The 19,278-nt window shown below is 39.3% G+C and overlaps 1 protein-coding gene across 4 annotated transcripts in view; it reads left to right on the forward strand.

The window, feature by feature from the left end:
- The first annotated feature begins 2,042 nt into the window (after positions 1-2,042).
- The window catches only part of KDM3A (lysine demethylase 3A), a 59,241-nt gene continuing 42,005 nt past the window's right edge, over positions 2,043-19,278 (forward strand). Inside the window, exons 1-8 of one of the 4 annotated variants that reach the window (XM_079792039.1) lie at positions 2,043-2,160; positions 3,011-3,226; positions 9,475-9,630; positions 11,051-11,161; positions 14,709-14,811; positions 15,751-15,875; positions 16,115-16,187; positions 16,298-16,386. In XM_079792039.1, coding sequence (XP_079648165.1) covers positions 2,128-2,160; positions 3,011-3,226; positions 9,475-9,630; positions 11,051-11,161; positions 14,709-14,811; positions 15,751-15,875; positions 16,115-16,187; positions 16,298-16,386 — 906 coding nt within the window. In that variant the 5' untranslated portion in view covers positions 2,043-2,127. Of the gene's footprint in view, positions 2,161-2,380; positions 2,512-3,010; positions 3,227-3,748; positions 4,515-9,474; positions 9,631-11,050; positions 11,162-14,708; positions 14,812-15,750; positions 15,876-16,114; positions 16,188-16,297; positions 16,387-19,278 lie in introns of those variants that run through there. The other 3 variants (XM_079792038.1, XM_079792040.1, XM_079792041.1) reach the window with 3 other exon arrangements.

A 19,278-nucleotide genomic window follows, 5' to 3' on the forward strand; every position in this document is an offset into this window, starting at 1 on the left:
CTCTTTGTAGCCTCTACTAAAATGATCATATTTTTCTATTTTAAGCTGTTGTGGTAAATTATAGTAATTTTCTAATCTTGAAGTATCCTTGTATTCATATGATAATCTTAATCATGGTGATTGCTTTAAAAATATACTGCTAGGTTTAATTTGCTGATAATTTATATAAGAATTTGCCATCTTAATTCCTAAGAGTCATTGAAATATAGTTGTCCTTTTTTTGCATTTTCCTAGTTCAGATTTGGTAAGAGTTTTGCAAGTTTTATAAGATGCATTGGATATCTTCACATCTTTCCTAAACTCTGGAACCATGAATATAACATAGGAATTATATGTTCTGTGAAGTTTGGTAGAATTTGTCCCTAGCGACTTTTTTTTCAAATGAATAATTAATTATGTAATCTAAGGTCTCTATACTCTCATTTATTTTATTTATTTTTTAAAATATATTTTATTGATTTTTTACAGAGGGGAAGGGAGAGGGATAGTTAGAAACATCAATGAGAGAGAAACGTCGATCAGCTGCCTCCTGCACACTCGCTCCTGAGGATGTGCCCGCAACCAAGGTACATGCCCTTGACCAGAATCGAACCTGGGACCCTTTAGGCCAACGCTCTATCCACTGAGCAAACCGGTTAAGGCTACTCTCATTTATTTTAAAAATATATCTGAAGTGCCTATTTCTGGGATAGATATATTTATATTTTCTACTCTGACTACATATTGTCAAAATTTCCTCATAGTTCTAATAGTTTAGTCTTAGCTTATGCTAGGCTATGTTTTCAGAGTCATAATAGTTCAAGAGTTATCTTCATGGACTTTATCCTTTCTTAATACAAATTATTTTCTCTTTTTTTCAATTATGTTAATATCACGATATTGCTTTCCTTTTATTATCATTTGATTAGAAAATATTTTAACCCAAAATTTTCAAGTTTTCTGTGCTGTTGGAGTTTGCTTGGAGTTAATTTGTAGCTGATTGTTTTTTAATCCATTGTCTTTTAACTTATGAGTAAAATTAACCAATTTATATTTATTGTGAATAATGCTTGGACTTATTCCTCTAATTTTATTTTCTTCTATTTACCATACTTCTGTTTTCCTTTTCTTGTTTCCATTTTTTTACTTGTGTTGGACTGGATAGGTTGTCTTTGCTCCCTATCTTCCTTTTGAATGGTCTGCAAATTATAAATCCAATTTAATTCTTCAGTGTTTGTTCTTCGTTAAAAAAACGAATATAAAACCATTCTGAACTTAAACGTTTAAAAGCAATACCTGGAGTTAACTTGCATCTATAATCTCTGAATACATTTCCGAAGTTTTTCTGATTCTCAGTTTTCACACTTCATAAATTTTTCACTCATTAGTTTAAGGATTAGATGGGATGCCATGTCAAGTACCAGCCTTTATAAAGGAAGAGATCTTCAATTCCTTCATTTTATTTCTTCTTCATTCAACCAAAAAAACTTAACTTCCAAATCACACAATCACTTCTCACCTCCTTTGTCCTTCAAAGTCACAGTCTCTTCATAACTTATGGTCTTAATCTAGTCTTTCAACTTGTAAGTCTCAGAATATCTTTTCATTCTTCCTTTACATTAAAAAAGAAAAAATCCCATTCTGCATTGTACTGAATGGCCTCCTTTGCTCCAGGTTTAAGGAAGGTCATTTCCTAGTGACTCCAGGCCTTTCTTCATTTTTCTTTCAAAATGGCGGACTTTAGACATTCCATGAGGAGCACCACGTGCGCCTGCGCCTCCGGCGGCCATTTCGCCCAGCAGCCCCAGCTCCGGCCTCTGCTCCGCGAGGCGCCTGCGCAGGAGCCCCCAGAGCACTGTCGCTCCACCCTCTAGTTGAGTACGCCTGAAACCGCACGTTCCCGTCTCTTTCCTCCCCCACGGGCTCTGCACCGCCTTCACCCCTTTCCTGTGAGATTCTTCCGCCAAGTAGAAAGCCCACCTTTGGTCGACAGCCTGTGCACTTGAGGAGCACATACAATAGGCGCTTATAGCCCGGGTTCGCCATTCGGTCTTATCTGTGCACCACTGCAATGTTCCTCTGGGCTCTAAAGTTGATAATCGGTTTCGCTGGACTTTTTTGCGTTCCGTGAGGCAACAACTAAGAAGAATGGCTGTGGCGGAGGGATCTCTCGCTTACGTTGTGTGTACTTTAACCGAATGGGGGTCGTCCGGGAGTCGGAAGGGGGAGGGCAGAGGGAGGAGTCAGCCAAGGAATTGTTTTTTCCTCTCGCCCCGCCCCGGCCATGCGGACCAATAGCGATCGGCTCTGTCCCCACGAGCCTCGCTCAGCTCCGCGGGCTGAGCCAATCAGCGGCGGCAGCGGCTCCGAGGGGGCGGGCCGGGGAGGCAGTGCGTGTCTTGTGAGAGCTCTTGAACCAAGTCAGAGCCGGAGTCGGCTGGCTGGTTGGAAACAGCGGCCGCCGCGGGTGACTCAGGGAGGCGGGGTGAGGGTGCCGCGGCCTCGGCTGCGAGGAGCAGCAGAGGGAGAAAGGTGAGGGGGCCGACCCCGCGGCCCTGCCGCCCGTGCGCCGCGGGCGGGGGCGAGGGGCACCCGGGGATGGGCGTCCGGGAAGCGGGGTGTCGGGGCGGGGCAAGTGCGGAACCGTGGGGGACTCGGCCGGCTGGGACAGGCTCTCGGCATCGGGGCCTTTTCCTTTCTGGGAGAGGGACGATCACTTTAAAAGACCCACTGAAGCCGCCAGCATTTCTCCCCATACTCTCTCCGCGTTGAGGTTTAAGGTTTTAGGAAAGCGAAACTTGGGAGAACGAGGGTCACGCGGCGCTTGGGCCCGTGTTTGCTGTGGGGGAGGAATGGGGGGGCGGAGAGGGTGCGGTTGGGGCGCTGGGGTGAGGGGGTCCTTCGCTCCGCCGCCGTCTGGGGTCTGGCCCTCCGAGCGGGGGTTAGGACCCCTCCCGCGGTCCCCGCCTGTCTCTCACCGGCCCCCTACCACCTGCCGCCCCCATTGCATTTTGTTTTTGTGCTTTTGCAGGGAGGAGCCCTTCCTGCAGGCGTGGAAACCATGGTGCTCACGCTCGCAGAAAGTTGGCCCGTGCTGGTGGGGAAGCGATTCCTCAGCCTGTCCGCAGCCGACCGCGGCGACGGCGGCCACGACGGCTGGGACGTGGGGCGCGTCGCCGAGTGGCCCTGGCTCTCCGGGACCATCCGCGCCGTCTCCCACACGGACGTCACCAAGAAGGATCTGAAGGTAAGACTGGGCCTCGGCGGTCGGACGTTTCGTAGCTACCCCCCCGTCTCGAGACTGCCAGCACCCCGCTGCCCTTTTGTGGAAAGGGCGATCAGAAAGTTGGCATCGGAAGGTGCAGAGAACGAGACCTTAAAAGTTTGAAATGGCTGCGTGGAGCCGAGGTCTGTTTCGCCCACAGTTGCTGGTGTCTGAACTTGGGCTTTAGGGTTGTCCAGACATGTTTCGGCGTTGCCAACGCTGGGCCCCATTAGGGCTGTGCGAGTGTCTCTCCGGAGGGGGAGTGGTGTTGTTAGTGTGAAGTTGGCAAGTGGGTGACGTTTGGAATCAAGAATTTAAAGCTAGTTGTTTGGAGGTGCTTTCAGTGGGTTTTTGCTTGTTTATTTGTTCCTCTTAATTTCTTCACCCAACTCCTTAAACTTTTAATCCTGTTGTAAACGAGAAGTGTGCCTGCCTGTGAGTGCGGGGGTGGGCGGGGGGTGGAGGAGCTTGGTTCTGTTATGCATATGAGGGTGGGTATCTGTCCCTATATGGTGGATCCGGGGAGGAGCGGGTTCCTGGTTGTGCTGATTAGCCTGCGGGTGGGTGTGGGAGAGACCATATATGGAGGGGTGGGTGGAGCTAGCTGCCCCTGATATGGTGTGCTGGAGGAATGGTTTAGAAATAGTCCACCTTGGTGTTTCGGGGGAGGGAGATGAGTTGACAACAAGTGCGGCCAGGGGTTTTTCATCAGAACACAACAGTCAGAACCGTTATCAGTTAGATCTTTTCAAAAAGCGATGAATTCTGATTGTACTCCCTAATAGAAGTATTGGTGTGAATACTTTGCACCAACAAAGACTCCTTTGTGCAAAAATAACTGAAAAAAGGTCCCTAACAAAGACTTCAAAGTGTTGATGATGTGAAGGAAGAAGCACTGTCAGAACAGAAGGTATTTCTAAACTTGGGTCATGGGTATTTCAGTATCGTGGTCATTATCTCTGCTGGTTCTTGAAACTGCTCAAACAAGGGAAGCGAGTTTTAGCATTGACAGTTGACTATGTTTTGGTTTCTGAAACCGTTCATTTGAATACTCTCAAGGTGACCATGCATGCCCAAACCTGAATTACTCTGCGAAGGGTTGTGGGAAAAGGGTGTGTGGTTATATATTTTTAAAGTTTATGTAGTGAGACTTGTCTCGTCTCGTGTTGAAAAGGAGGAGTGGCCAGTGAGCATTTAACCACGTGCCAGGAATCATGCTGAGCACTTCATAGCCATGATTTTATTGAGCCCTTACAGCAGTTCTTTGGAGGTAGGTACTGATACTGCTCCATTTTACAAATAAAAATTCTGGGGCTGGGGGAGATTAAGTATCTTGCCTAAGGTCACACACCTAGGAGTTGACAGCCTGTGCTCTAAACCAGGAAGTTTTGCCTTCTGAGCTCACCCTCTTAATTATCATACTCCCTGATTTTCTCCTCTGTTTCACTCCTAGCAAACCAGGTTTTGATGTTACAGAACTAATGTAGTGAGGTGCAGAGATTGTCAACCGTTGGCTTTAAGCTAATAGTATTTCTCCATAAAATGGGCTTTGTGTTCTAGATTTCAGTCATAGTTGTTGTGGTTTATTTCACCTGCCAAATAAAACTTTCTCATGTGCATTTGTTTACCTGTGATTTGAATGGACACAGGTTTTATTTAAACTTTATAGTTTTTAGTTCTTTCTAAAGATGATGAGACTAGGTGTTGGGGTGTTTGAGTACCTGTTGGGTTGGGAAGGCAATCTCGGAGGGTCCTTTATGAGTATACTTATAAATCTCCACATCTCCCTGCCCTCCAACCTTTGAGGTGGTGGTAATATCATTTTCAGAATGAGGAAATAGAATTAGGAAAACAAGTCTTGTCTAGACTTTCATAATGAGTTACTAAGTGATGGAGGGAGGAGGATTTGAATCTAGGTTATGCTATGTGTCTTTTCCACTGAACTAAGGTGCCTAACCTGGAGACAGCAGGGAATTTTAATTTAAGAACAATTTTGACTTATATTGAATTTTTGCTTTACCTGCAGACCTTACAACTGAGTCTCATGTAAGATACAAATCTAGTTGATGTCTTTATGCTAATAATGACTTATTGCTACCTTCCTTAGTTGATAGAAGAGGAAATAATTGGCTTAAGTTTAGAGCCAACTTTAAAAACAGAATTTTAAAACAATAGAATGGAATTGTACTTGGTCAGATGTAGGCAGTAATTAAACTAAGTCACTGACCATCCTTACTTACACCTGGGTTTAGGGATATTTCATTTTGGGGGCTGGGGTGGGACTGGGGCCTGAAATGAATATGAATGAATGAAATTCAAGCACTGACCCAACTTTTTAGTAATAGTAGAAGTACAGGTCTGTCTATGACTTGCTTAGTTAGTTAGGATGATACTATTGTGGTCAAGGCTTAGTAACATTGTTTTACCTTGAGAGAGACTTTGTAACAAAGTCACTCAGATACAATGTAACTAGTTCATTACAAATAAGTTCAGGTGAAGATGCAATAATGTTAAATGCTTATTATATGGCAAATACTACTTTATTTAACCCTCACAAGTATTCTAGATGGTAAAACCACATTATTTTAGTGTTAGAATTTGACTCTTAAAGAAGTTAAATAACTTGCCCAAGTTTGTCTCCAGATCTTAAACATTAGATTTTAATATTCAGGTACAGTGAAGTTAGAACACTTTATTTTACTGGCCTTTATATCCTTAGTACCTAGAACACTGCTTGGCATGTAGTGTTTGTCAAAATATTTGAATGAGTAAATGAAGGAATTATAAAATTATTATCTCTACATGGAAAAGCAGTTTAGAGAAATAATCTAACAATGAAGCAGTGACATTGTCTTTATCTGGAATAGCAATATTGGAAATGATAGGTTGAGAATTATAATTAATAGGCCTCTTTTTGGCCTTTGGAATCAGACAGCATAAATAACATTTTTTGTAGATACACCAAGGGAACATGGAGGAAATAACACAATTTGGAACGAAAACTAGTTACATCTGCCAGCTTGTAGGAGCTTGATCCAGACACTTTAGTTCCCCCTGGATTTGAATTCTTACTGGTATGTCATTTTATATTAATTTATGCAGAAGAGGTGTTTTGGAGGTGGGGTGATGTATATATAACTCAGTCCTCAGACACAAATAAAAGACATATGTGGTTTTAATAGGAAACTTTTGAAAGAATGTTGAAGAAAGCTCACAATCTGTTGGGTTCATTTTATATGTATATAAATACACACATTTATACACAAATACACACACATATAAATTAACTTCTCTTTATTGTTGAAAGCATTACAGATGTCTCTTCCACCCTCACCGAACCCTCTATAACTACACTCCCCCCACACCATTTTATATATATATATATATATATATATATATATATATATATATATATATATTTTAAAGTCATCTTTTTTTCAAACTAGAGTTAATGTGAATTTTTGACCAATGCAACCTAATACTTCCAAAGTCATAAACTAAATTATTTTTAAGGAACTAAACTTAATTTTCAAATAATTCAAAAATTAGGATGTAAAGAGACCCTGTCTAAATTTTGGTTGAGGGTTAATGGTAAGCTTTATAGATAGCGATCTAATAAGAATTGTGATATTCCTTAAATTTTGTGAATCCCTTTAAGACCTTCTTTACCTTTTTTTTGCTGTATATATGTTAGATAATCATATTGAAGATCCTCTCTCCTCCATTCCTAACTGAAGGCATTAAGATTAATTAAGATAAGTTAAGATTTGAATTGCCAGAGGGGTCTTCAAACTACCTCGTCTCCTTGCCCTATACTTTATATAAATTGTCTTTAAAATCTACCTAGCAATGCAGTAAGGGGTAGGTGTTATACTTTCATTTTTTTTTTTTTAGAGTGTTGGTTTTTGTTCTTTTTAATATATTTTATTGATTTTTTTACAGAGAGGAAGAGAGAGGGATAGAGAGTTAGAAACATTGATCAGCTGCCTCCTGCACACCCCCCACTGGGGATGTGCCCGCAACCAAGGTACATGCCCTTGACCGGAATCGAACCTGGGACCCCCGAGTCCGCAGGCAGACGCTCTATCCACTGAGCCAAACCGGTCTCGGCTATACTTTCATTTTTAAGCTAGTAAAACATGATTCAGAGAGCTTTGATTTAAGCAAGGTTTGTTTAAATCATATAAGCATTTATTCCAATACTGCCGGCAGTATGGGAGAGCAGCAGGTCATACACAAAAATCTGCTCTAAGCAAGGGTTCTTAACCTGGGGTGTAGGTTAATTGGTTTCCTTTGTAATCCTGTGCATTTTATTTTATGCTCCAAAATTCATTCTAAGAAAAATTCAGTATAGCTGGGATTCAAACCAGAGCTCCATGTTTCTGAAATTTGTACCACTGTGATGGGAAAACTGTCATCCAAAGCTAGCTTGGGTTTGAGGTTGATGTGATATGGGTCAGAAGAGGAGATATCAGAAGACCTGGATTCTGTGGCTAGGGAAATAGAAATAAAGGAAGATGGGCAGTCTTTGACCACCTCTGTGAAAGGATCATTTGGTTGGTTATAGTGATGGATGGAATACGTAGAACCAAAGAGAGTCCATGGAGCCTTGTCACATAATAAGTATTCACATATTTGCACTTATTCTCTAATAACTACAAAGTTAAAAGCCTGCCATATGAAGAAGATATGCAGCTTCTTGGGGGAAGTTGCTTGGGAAGTTAGGGATACACATTTTGTTGTTGAGGGGTGGGGGATGGGGTTGGGTTAGGTCTTCAATTTCATTGATAACCATAAAACTGGAGGAGGTTTGGGATCGGGACTTTTAGGAACTTCCTCCCTTCTAAATGGGTGAGAGAAACAGAAGGTGAGAACCTAATTCAGAGAGAAATTTATTCAACAAGTCTTTGAATAGTGACTTGGGACTCATACCAGTGAAACACAGTGGTAAGTAAAAGCTGACACAGACTTTGGCCTATTAGAATTTATAACATGTCAATCAGGTAACCACAAATAAATAATTCAAAATGTGGGTAAGTGCTGGGAAGGAAAAGTACAGTGTTTTGAGTACAGTTAGCAAGGAAGCCTCTCTACTTTGAGAAAAGGATTTTTAAATTTGGTTCTGACAGATAAATGGAAGTTATCTAAACTTTTTTTAAGTGAAAAGTTAAAAAGGGAGATATTACCTATGAAATTATGAACAGTGCTATAGAATTATTAACTAATTATTTGAAATAAAAAATGAAAGGCCTTTTTAGTAAGGAAGAATTTTAAGTCAAATAGAAATAGTGACTATTACATCAAATATTGAGGACATCTATTGTATATAAATTAAAATACAAAAAAATCCCCAACCTATTTTAAAAGGTTTAGGTTAAGGGATAGCATGTTCATAATGGCTTAATAAATAAGCTAGGTGTTTTGATATATTTATATCAAATTAAAGGTCTGTGAATGTTTCTTTTTCTGGGTGAGAGACCCACTTTTGGAGTGAGTTTTTTTATGTCTTAAAATATTTATACAAATTGTAAGAGTTTTAGCTTTAGGTTAAAACATATTTTGCAGGTCTGAGGCAGAAATTTTGACAATTACTTGGAAAATGGTATTTCCATTGTAGTTTAACTTTCATATAAGAAGCTAGAGGTAGTTCTGGGAAACTTGGGGGGTCATTTATCAATTACTTGTTTGTCTAGTTAGCAAAGTAGTCTTAGATGCTAGAGTAAATTTCCCAGCTTATTCAATTGAAAGGGATTTCTGAGACTGCCATCTATTAGGCCTTGTGCTAAATCCCACTGATACCAGGGGAATTCAAAAGCATGTGGTGGATTGTGGTCATGGGGAGTCATCTTAAGCTCACAATGTCAACAGAGTTACAGTGCCAAGCAATTAGTACTTCTTTTAAATTTATCTTTAATTCTCTAAGCTCTGGTGTCTAATTAACATATGTAAGAACCTTCTACCCGGGGGTTCTGTGCTTTGTGGGCTTCTGAGAGGTAACTTTGGGGGCAGAGACTGGCCCTCAAAGCCCTTGATTTCTGCTTCCCAAAGTGGTTTGGGAGCCAGAGCTTGATCCATGTCTGGATAGTTTATTGTGTGAAGAGAAGAGCAGGAAAGGGGAACAGTACATTCAGATATTTGAGTACAATAAAAAGGGTATAATTCAACTTGAGCATTTTTTCCTGTTTATTTTTGTTAATCAAATCTACTTTCCCCCCATTCTATTTATCTAGGTGTGTGTGGAGTTTGATGGGGAATCTTGGAGGAAGAGAAGATGGATAGAAGTCTACGGCCTTCTGAGGAGAGCATTTTTAGTAGAGCATAACTTGGTTTTGGCGGAACGAAAGTGTCCTGAAATTTCTGAACGAACTCTACAGTGGCCTGCGATTGTGAGTAAAAACTTGAGCTTATTGAACTCAATGAAAAAAAGGGCATTTCATCCATTATGAGTGAAACAAGAAAAATATATATGTGATACCTATATTCAGCCCTCTGGAAAATAATACCACAAACATATGTCAATGTAGCTGAGTCACAAGAGCACCCTGGATCTTCTTTTAGTCCTGCTAGGAGCTCTGGGCCCTTAACTTTCTTCACTTGAAAACTAGGGATGGAAGTAATGTGGGGAATGTCAAAGCTCAGAGGTCAGGAATTAGTAGACATACACAGACATAGAGATCTGTTTCATTTGACCTTCACAGTGTTTTAAGAAAATTTAAATTAGCTATCTACTCATAAGAATGTGGAGTGGTTTACCCTTGACCTGTGAACCAGGAGGTCCCTGGTTCAATTCTTGGTCAGGGCACATGCCAGGTTGTGGGCTTGATCCCCAGTATGGGGTATGCAGGAGGCAGCCAATTGATGTTTCTCATTGATGTTTCTATTTCTCTGTCTCCCTTCCTCTCTCTCTCTCTAAAAATCAGTAAAAACATTAAAAGAAAAAGAAAAAGAATATGGAGTACTCACTTAAAAATCTAGATTTCCAGTTTCTTTTGAAAAAACTATAAGATATGGCAAAACTGCAGCCTTGTGGCAGTTCTTTATCACAACAGTTGGCTAGAACTGAATAATGGCTATTGCCTGGCTCCTGGAAGGGTTTCCGGTCTTGATATCGTGGCCTCTAAGTTTCCCCCTGGGTCATAATATTCTTTGGCTCTAAAGATACAGTCAGGATATGATTGTGCCATTTCCACATCATTAAGTTAGAGGAAAAGAGTTATCACTATGTTTGGAGAGGCCATTTGAGGTTTTATGAGACATGAGCTGGGGCGTGAGGTGGAAGGGGCAGATTTGGGTAGTTGGAAAGACTCGGAGGATGACTGAAAGGCTGACTAGATTGTGAAGGGCCTTGTGTGCTGTGCTGTCAAATTGAAGGTTTGCCCATGAGTCAGAATAGCTTTTAGAGATTTTTGAGAGATGCAGAATTTTGGTTAAAGTTGTATTTTGCTCTTTTGCTTTTTTATTTTTTTTCCTCCCAACTATTAAGAATTTGCTAAAAATATGGTCCTGTCTCTCTAGGAAAACATATGTACACATAATTTTTTGCATAAGATTTGGGGAAGCCATGTGTCTCTGGGCCCAGACTTGTATGTTAACTCCCAAATATGTATGTGGTTTAAATTATTGATTGGATAAAAATCGTGTGCTCTTGTGGTTGCATAAATAGTTGTTAACGAGATACTTGCAGTGAATAAAAAACTTAATGGCTTTCTCTCTTCCTGCATGAGTGCAATATTACCAGTCCCCATTTTCAGAATTATGCTGACAGCAGTTATGATGCCAAAGTAATTTTCTTTTGTTTTGTTTTAGGTATACAAATCTCTGTTGGACAAAGCTGGTTTGGGATCCATAACTTCTATTCGCTTTCTAGGAGATCAACAGAGAGTATTTCTTTCTAAAGACCTTTTGAAGCCTATACAGGTATAACACATATACAATATTAAACGCTAAAAACAGAATTTATAAAATTGTCTTTTAACATGAGAACTAAAATACTGATGTTGATTGCTCTAATTCAGGTATCTTTTTTGTTGTTGTTAATTCTAACCGAGGATATTTTTTCCATTGATTTTTTTTTTTTTTTTAGAGAGAGTGGAAGGGAGGGGCGACAGAGAGAAAGAGAGAGAAACATTGATGTGAGAGAGACACATTGATTGGTTGCCTTCTGTACATGCCCCACCTGGGGCTGGGAATCTAGCCTGAAACTGTGAGGTACGTGCCCTTGACCGGGAATCAAACCTGAGAGAGACCCTTTGGTCTGCCAGTTGACGCTCTCACTACACAGCCAAACCAGCTAAGGCTAATGCAGATATCTCAACAGAGAAAAGAACCCATCCCATCAACAGATAATTGTTAGGCATTATCCCTCAGTGATAGTCATTGGGTTGGTGCCGACTGTATGAAATTGGAAGGACAAAGGTACCAAAGGTACTATAATTAATGGTGTGTGTGTGTGTGTGTGTGTGTGTGTGTGTGTGTGTGTGGAAACACCTAGGCAATAGGACAATAATTTTTAAAAGATTGACTATCATTCTATGTGTACATGTATCTATATACACATATATGTTAGCCCTCATTAGCTATGGATTCTATATTTGTGAATTTGCCTGTTTGCTAAAATATATTTGTAACCCCAAAGTCAGTGTTTTGGTGCTTTCACAGACATGTCCAGAGTGACAAAAAATTTTGTCTGACACATGTTCTCAGCTGAGGTCAAATAAGGTGGCATTCTGCCTTCTTGTTTCATCTCTTGTATTGTAAAAAAGTCTATTTTTTGAGACATAACTTTGTGCTGAATTTTGGTGCTTTTTGTTGATGATTTCACTGTTTAAAATGGCCCTCAAAAGTAGTGCTGGCCCTGGTCAGGTGGCACAGTTTGTTGGAGCACCATCCTATACACCAAAGGGTTGCAGGTTTCATCCTGATGAATATTTCTCTCTCACCTGGATGTTGTTATTATTATTTTATTTTTTTTTATCTCTGTCCCTTCCTTTCTTTCACTGAAATCAAGAAACATATCCTCAGGTGAGAATTAAAAAAAAAAAAGTGCTAAAGTTTTGTCTAGTGTTCCTAAATACAGGAAGGTTGTGATTTGCCTTAGGGAGAAGATACATGTGTTAAATAAGTTGTTGGTCTTGAGTTCAAGGCTAATAATGCAGTAATATATACTAAATAATGTATCTTACAACAGAAACATACATAAAACAAGGTTATATATTGATCAGTTGATGAAAATGTTGTGACCAGAGGCTTGAAAGAACCTAACCCTATCTTTTCCCTAGGAGCAGTGGTTCAGTATTCACTAATTCAGTGTTTGTGGTGACTTAATAGAACATAACTACCATGAATGATGAGAACCGAGTGTGAATATGAGTGTGTGTGTGCTTTCCAATTAGCTTGTAAAATTCCCACCTTTTTCTTCACAACATTTAGGCTCCTGGATCTTCTTCATATGTGATTGTTTTCTTTATTACGAAAATGTTAGGAGGGGAAGAACACACAGATTAATTTATCTCCACAGATCATTACCTTGGGAATAATGGTCTTATAATAACACTCATCTTTTAGATGTCACTTATAAAGCTTAATAATCTCCTTTATTTCTATTCAGTGGCCTGTAGAACAATTCACCGTGTTCATTTTGCTTAAAGGCAATCTAGAGCCAATGGGCATTGCCATTGCTGGCCCTGAATAGGAAAACCCAGAACACTGGCTTTTTCCTCTACTCAAGTCTCACTTTTACTTCCACATCTTAGAAGTGAGTGAAAACAAGGTTCACTTGCTTATTTTATAATGTTTAAGTAAGTGGAACAGGGGGAGATGCTTTTACTTAACTTCAGGTGCCAGTTACCTTCGTATATTAGATAAGGCATCTTGATATTTTTCCTGCCTTAAAAGAAAGAATGACTTGCTCTTAAGGACAGGAACATACAGGAGGGCTGTAGATATATCTTGCTTTACGTAGTGATAGAGTATATTTTACTTGTTAGCTTTATTTTTCCCCAGATAGTTCTGTTTTATATCTTGCAGGTGTTCAAGTTTTTCAATTAAATAGAACTCATAATTTTGTCTATTGAGATTGAAAAAGAAAAATCTTGATAGCAAGTTTATTTGTTCTCAGGGAGATGTACTGTGGCCATCAGTGTGAATGCTGTTTTGTATAACATTAATTGAGAGAGATTGTGACCTGCTCTTGACTTTTATTGATGACAACAGTTGTCAAAGTTTGGTGCTTCAGGGCATTCCCTTGTAGATATGGTCACATCAGGCTTCTACTGTGTGAAACTCTAGGTTGGGGGATGTGATCACCGCAGTACGATGCTTGTTTAAGTAATGCACAGAGAACCTGAAAATCATTTAGTCTATGTAAAGGTTGGGATTGAAACTTAAGGTCTGCCTTTTGGATTGAATTTGGCTCAGTTATCTGTGGTTAAGAAAAAAAACAAAGTGTCCAGGTCAATTCTCTGGCACTTCTAATGAGCCTAAAACTCTCCTAAGCCTAGTAGAATTATTTTAACTTATTTAAGAGCCTTTTGTGGCTTTTCCCATTATTGTGCTGTTTTGTCTCATAGTAGTAGGAACACACTTAGATTTTTTGAAATTGCAGTAGCATGAGGGGGGAAAAAACCCTCACAGATGACACATTCTGGTAATTAATGTTGAGCTCTTATGAAGACTCTAGGTTAAGTCTAATGTTACTTGCATTTTCCCAGAATGGCCTCTAAAAGACTAGTTATCTCTTCTAATGGGAGAAATGGATAACTTATTTTTGGCCATTTCACAGTGGCAGAAAAGTATGACAACCTGATACTGGAAGGGCTTCTGTGCAATATAGTTTGGGTTGGCAGTTTATTCCTATCGACAGTTTCTGTATACATTTATCATAACTGAGTGTATGCACAAAGCCAGAAGACTGGAATAGTGCCCAAAATGGAACCACTGCCAAGAATTTAGTGTTTCAAAACTGGCTCACTGAAGATTTAGGCTGTTCATTCAAATTTTGTCATCATCACCCTCCACCCCTTTACTATTGAATGTATTTGGAATTCTAGTTAGGTTAAATGATTCTGTGTGAAATGATTTGTTAAAAAATAAAAACAGCAATGTCAGTGAGCTGACAGTATGGATCTCTGTTTCTGTGTCTTTTGCCTTGGTGTTTTGGATATGGATTCACCTGTTCATTTGTTTGCTTATTATGTTTCCCATAACTAAAGTTATGTCTTATTTAAAATTATGCTTTGAGCCACTCTTGGTGTTTGTCTTGCTCTTATCTTGGGGTGACTTCTCTTCAGTCTGCCTTAGACCTGTGCTCATTTGGTTTCCTGCTATGACCTGTCCAGTTCATTGGTGCCATCAAATGGCTAATTGACAATACTTTAACCTTTCTGATTAAACTGATTGAAATATCCACTGGCATTTCAACAACTCTTCTTGTTACATTAAAATGTAATGATCCTCCATTTCTCAGGATGTAAACCGTCTTCGACTTTCCCTTATGGATAACCATGATGTTAGTAAAGAATTTCAAGCTTTGATTGTGAAACATTTGGATGAAAGCCATCTTTTACAAGGTATGTGGATAGTTCATGAGTTGATCAATGATTAACTTCTAAGAAAAGCTATGTTTTAGCCCTTTTCACTCCTTTCATTGCAGTTTCTAATTTTTTAGAAATTCCTTTGCTGCTTTCTCCCATGCAACTAGATGATTGAAGGATTTTGTATTCTATAATATATTCTAAAGCCTCTGAAATTTGGACGGTTCAGGGATTATGTGAAAACTATAAAAGTAAACTAGATATCTTAAAAGTTCAGCTATATTTAGTCCTGGGATTTGATATTAAATTAAATTGAGGAAACATTAATTTGGTAATCCTGAGCTTCCCATTTACTGTTACTGACTTTCTTGGTCAGTTTTACAATCAGTCTTTTTTAAATATACATTTTTAAAATTTATTTCAGAGAGGAAGGAAGAGGGAGAGAGAGAGAGAGAAACATCAGTGATGAGAGTGAATCATTGATAGGCTGCCTCCTACACGCCCCACACTGGGAATCAAGCCTGCTAAACCAGCCATGTGACCTGACCGGGAATCAAACCGTGACCTCCTGGTTCATAAGTCAACACACTACTGAGCCATGCTGATCAGGCACAATCAAAGTCTTTTTTAATCAGACTTAGCAGTTCTGTTGGGGTTCCTGAATTTTTGGATCCTCTAAAGACTCTAGGACAATGAGTTAGATCTCAATGAGTTTTCTGATACTATTTGATCTGATACAAATGCTAAAGTAAATATATTGCCACTCTAAGATAAATCAGAAGAATGGAGCTTTAAAATAAAAAGTTTTAAATTTTCTTCTAGCTTTACGGAAATGTCTTCTCTTGTTTATGAAATACCTGTTAATGTTTACTTTTGTTTACTACATTTTAAAAAGATTTCGGAAAAGATTATTCTGGATGATGGTGCTGTTGAAAGATAATCCAAATTGCTCTAAAAATTTTTATTTCTTTTAAGGTGACAAAAACTTAGTTGGTTCTGAAGTAAAAATTTATAGCTTGGACCCATCAACTCAGTGGTTTTCCGCAACCGTTATAAATGGAAACCCCGCATCCAAAACTCTTCAAGTCAACTGTGAGGAGGTAAAGATGATGATAATGGCATGCAATATGACAGGGGAAGGTAATTATTAAAAGGAATTATATCTAAAGGAGCTAAACACCTTTATTATGTTAAAATATTAGAGTAGAAAGGGAAATATCACAATTGTCTTAAAAGAAATTATTTGTAAGAAGCTCCTATTATGTTAAAAAAGCTAATTTCTGGTATGTTCCAGAGCATTTTCTAATTTTTCATTATCTTTGTTTTATTTATTTTTAAGATTCCAGCACTGAAAATTGTCGATCCATCACTGATTCATGTTGAAGTTGTACATGATAACTTTGTGACATGTGGTAAGATATATTGTTTGTTTAAAATCTTTCTTTTTCTTCCTGTCTTTCCCCTTTATCCTCATGTTAAGGGAAATAGGGAAGCCAACTTAATTATTTTTTAAATATTTTAGGTAATTCTACAAGAACTGGAGCTGTGAAACGCAAGTCTTCTGAGAATAGCGGAAGTGTACTTTCCAAACAAGCAAAATCTTGCTCTGAGGTAACTTGATTTATTTTGTCACTTGCCTGGAGTGTTCTTTAACTCTAGCAGTGCATGGCTAGCTTGCTTAGTGGTTGTAAAGCTGTCTTCTTTCTCTGCTATTCTTTGCTATTTCAGAGCCTGGCCATAATTTCTACCCTCAAGCAGGTGGAGATAATAGAAGTTTCTGGTTCACTATTTTTGGGCAGAAATTTTTTGTTTGATGTTTTCTGAAAATTCTCAATAGATTTGAAAATTTCACAATATGGAGGTGTTTATGAAGGTAAATTGAGTTGTTGTGTATGAAATTGGGAAGAACTCCTGGAATGAGAAGAGGGCAAGAACCTTAGATTTCTGAGTAGATTTGGTACTGAAATAGGACTCATACCTCCTCAATAATAAGGTTTTATTGGTCATTTATGATTGGATACTCATTTTTTGAAGGAAGTGGTTGGTTTGTCATTATAATTTCTGCCCCAAAAAGTATAGGCTTCTATAAAGTTCATTGTGAGTTCAAGTATTGGATTTAATTCTGTTCTGAAATAGTTAGGACATATTCCTATGTTACACAAATACTTAAGAATCTGAGCATCTGGGATGATTGGCTTTCCTGAATCTCAAACCTTTATATAGGCAACAGGAACTTTGATACTTGACTAACAACTTTGTAAACCAAAGTATCTAATACCACTATCTTCCTTCCATGTGTATAGGCCTGATCAGGTTGTTCAGGAAAGATTGAAGAGGTAATTATGGAAATTAGTATTACTACCTTTCATTTTTGCCTTAAAGTTTACAAGGGTGAAGTAATGTACAGTAGTTCCCCCCTCCCTTTCTATGAGAAAGATACATCCTAAGACACCCCCCCCCCCCAGTGGATGCCCGTAACCACGGGTTATATCAAACCATACATATACAATGTTTTTCCTCTACAGATAATTATGATAAAGTTTATGGCTGGTCTTGGGCATAGCCAAATTGCTAGGGTTACTACTCTTGCATTTTGGCGCATTATTAAGTAAAATAGAGTAACTTGAACACAAACACTACAATATAATGGCAGTAGATTTGATAACCTACCTCACTCCTAAGTGACTAGCATTTGGGTAGCATGTACAGAGTGCATACACTGGACAATGGGCTGCTTCACACCCTGGGTAGGATGGGGAAAGATTTTATTATACTTCTCAAACTGTGCACAATTTAAAATTTATGAATTGTTTCTGGAATTTTCCATATAATATTTTTGGATCATGGTTGATAGCGGATAACTGAAACCATGGGAGGTGAAACAGCAGATAAAGAGGAACTACTATAGTAAGGATGTCAAGGAAGTGATTATTGCCTTTTAGAGTTAAGCTCACAGAGGATATTGTCAAGTAATCCACAGCATTAGAAGCTGAAAGAGAAAGGTTTTGACATTGATAAATTGTTAGTGATCTTGGATAGAGGTAATACAGGCCAGTTTGAAGAAGTTGATTGGGTGTTGCCTGTCACAGAATGTATCAGTATAAATGTTGGTGTGATGAAAAGGAGAGCCACATGATGTTGTGGTGGGGAGGGGGCCAAGGAATAGCAAATGGCATCCTGACAGATCCTGGAGGAAGCAACCTGGGATATAGGTAGGACTGGGGTCAGTGGGGACCTCCTGTGGGGGAAGGTACCAGTTCTTCAAAGTGTCAAGTTTATTAGTCTTCGGACAGGTAGTTGAGCAAGTCAATTTATAACCTTCAAGGAGTTACTTGTGGAATGTGGTAATCTATATATATAAACGCCTAGTATGCAAAGTGTCCCCTCCAGAGTTCCACCAGGAGACCTGGAGTTCTATCACTCGCTATGACGTGCACTGACCACCAGGGGGCGGCGCGGAGTGAAGGAAGGCCCTGGCTGGCAGCTGGCAGCCGGAAGGCCCCAATTGGCCCTGATACTAGCCAGGCCTAGGGGACCCTACCCGTTCAGCCCCGGGCCTCTAGTGTGTGTGTGTGTGTGTGTGTAAAATAAGTGATCCTCTCTACCAGGTTCATATTTTTAAGGCAGGGAGCATGTCTTTTTTTATCTCTCTCAGCATATTGTTCACCTCAGTAGGTTTGTATGCTACTAAATTGTTGGGCACCATAGAAGCTTTTTTTGGTTTGGTGTGGTTTGGTTTGGTTTGGTTTGGTTTGGTTTGTGTGTGTGTGTGTGTGTGTGTGTGTGTGTGTGTGTGTTAGTTAATCCTCACCGAAGATATTTTCCATTGATTTTTAAAGACAGGGAAAGACAGAGAGAAACATTGATATGAGAGAAACACATCGATTGGTTGCCTCCTGTAAGTGTCTAACCAGGGCTGGGCCAGGGAGGAGCCTGCAACCAAGGTATGCACCCTTGTCTGGAATCGAACCCAGGACCCTTTGGTCCGCAGGCCAACACTATCCACTAAGACAAACCGGCTGGGGCTGTTTTGTTTTAAAGCCTGCACTTTGGCTGTGGGTTAAGTCCTCCCTTAACCTATTTGTGTCTTAACTTCTTCATCTAAAATGAGAAACTGAATTTGATGTTTTAAAAATATGTTTCAGCTGTTGAGCCCATGTTAGCCATTTCATTCTAAAGGAAGTTGGAGGTGGTAGAGATTTATCTGGGTATTGACATTCTTAGAAATTTCTTAAAAATTATAACAGTTATTCTCTTTTTTACTGCACTTATTTGTCAAAATAAAGATGATCACATTTTTAAAAAGTATTCTCATTAAAAATTTTTTTGTTAACTTAAAAAAAGCATAGTAAGAAAAAGAAACATCATATAATCATACTTCTCAGAGATCTCACTATTTACATTTTGGGATACCTGTCTTCCTCCTCTCTTCCCCCCGCCCCCCTGTCTATTCATGGATGTTCACCCTCCTTTTTAAAATTAAAAAATCATACCCTTTTTAGC

This window comes from Cnephaeus nilssonii, assembly GCF_951640355.1.
Source record: "Cnephaeus nilssonii genome assembly, chromosome: 15".
Taxonomy (NCBI): Eukaryota; Metazoa; Chordata; class Mammalia; order Chiroptera; family Vespertilionidae; genus Cnephaeus; species Cnephaeus nilssonii.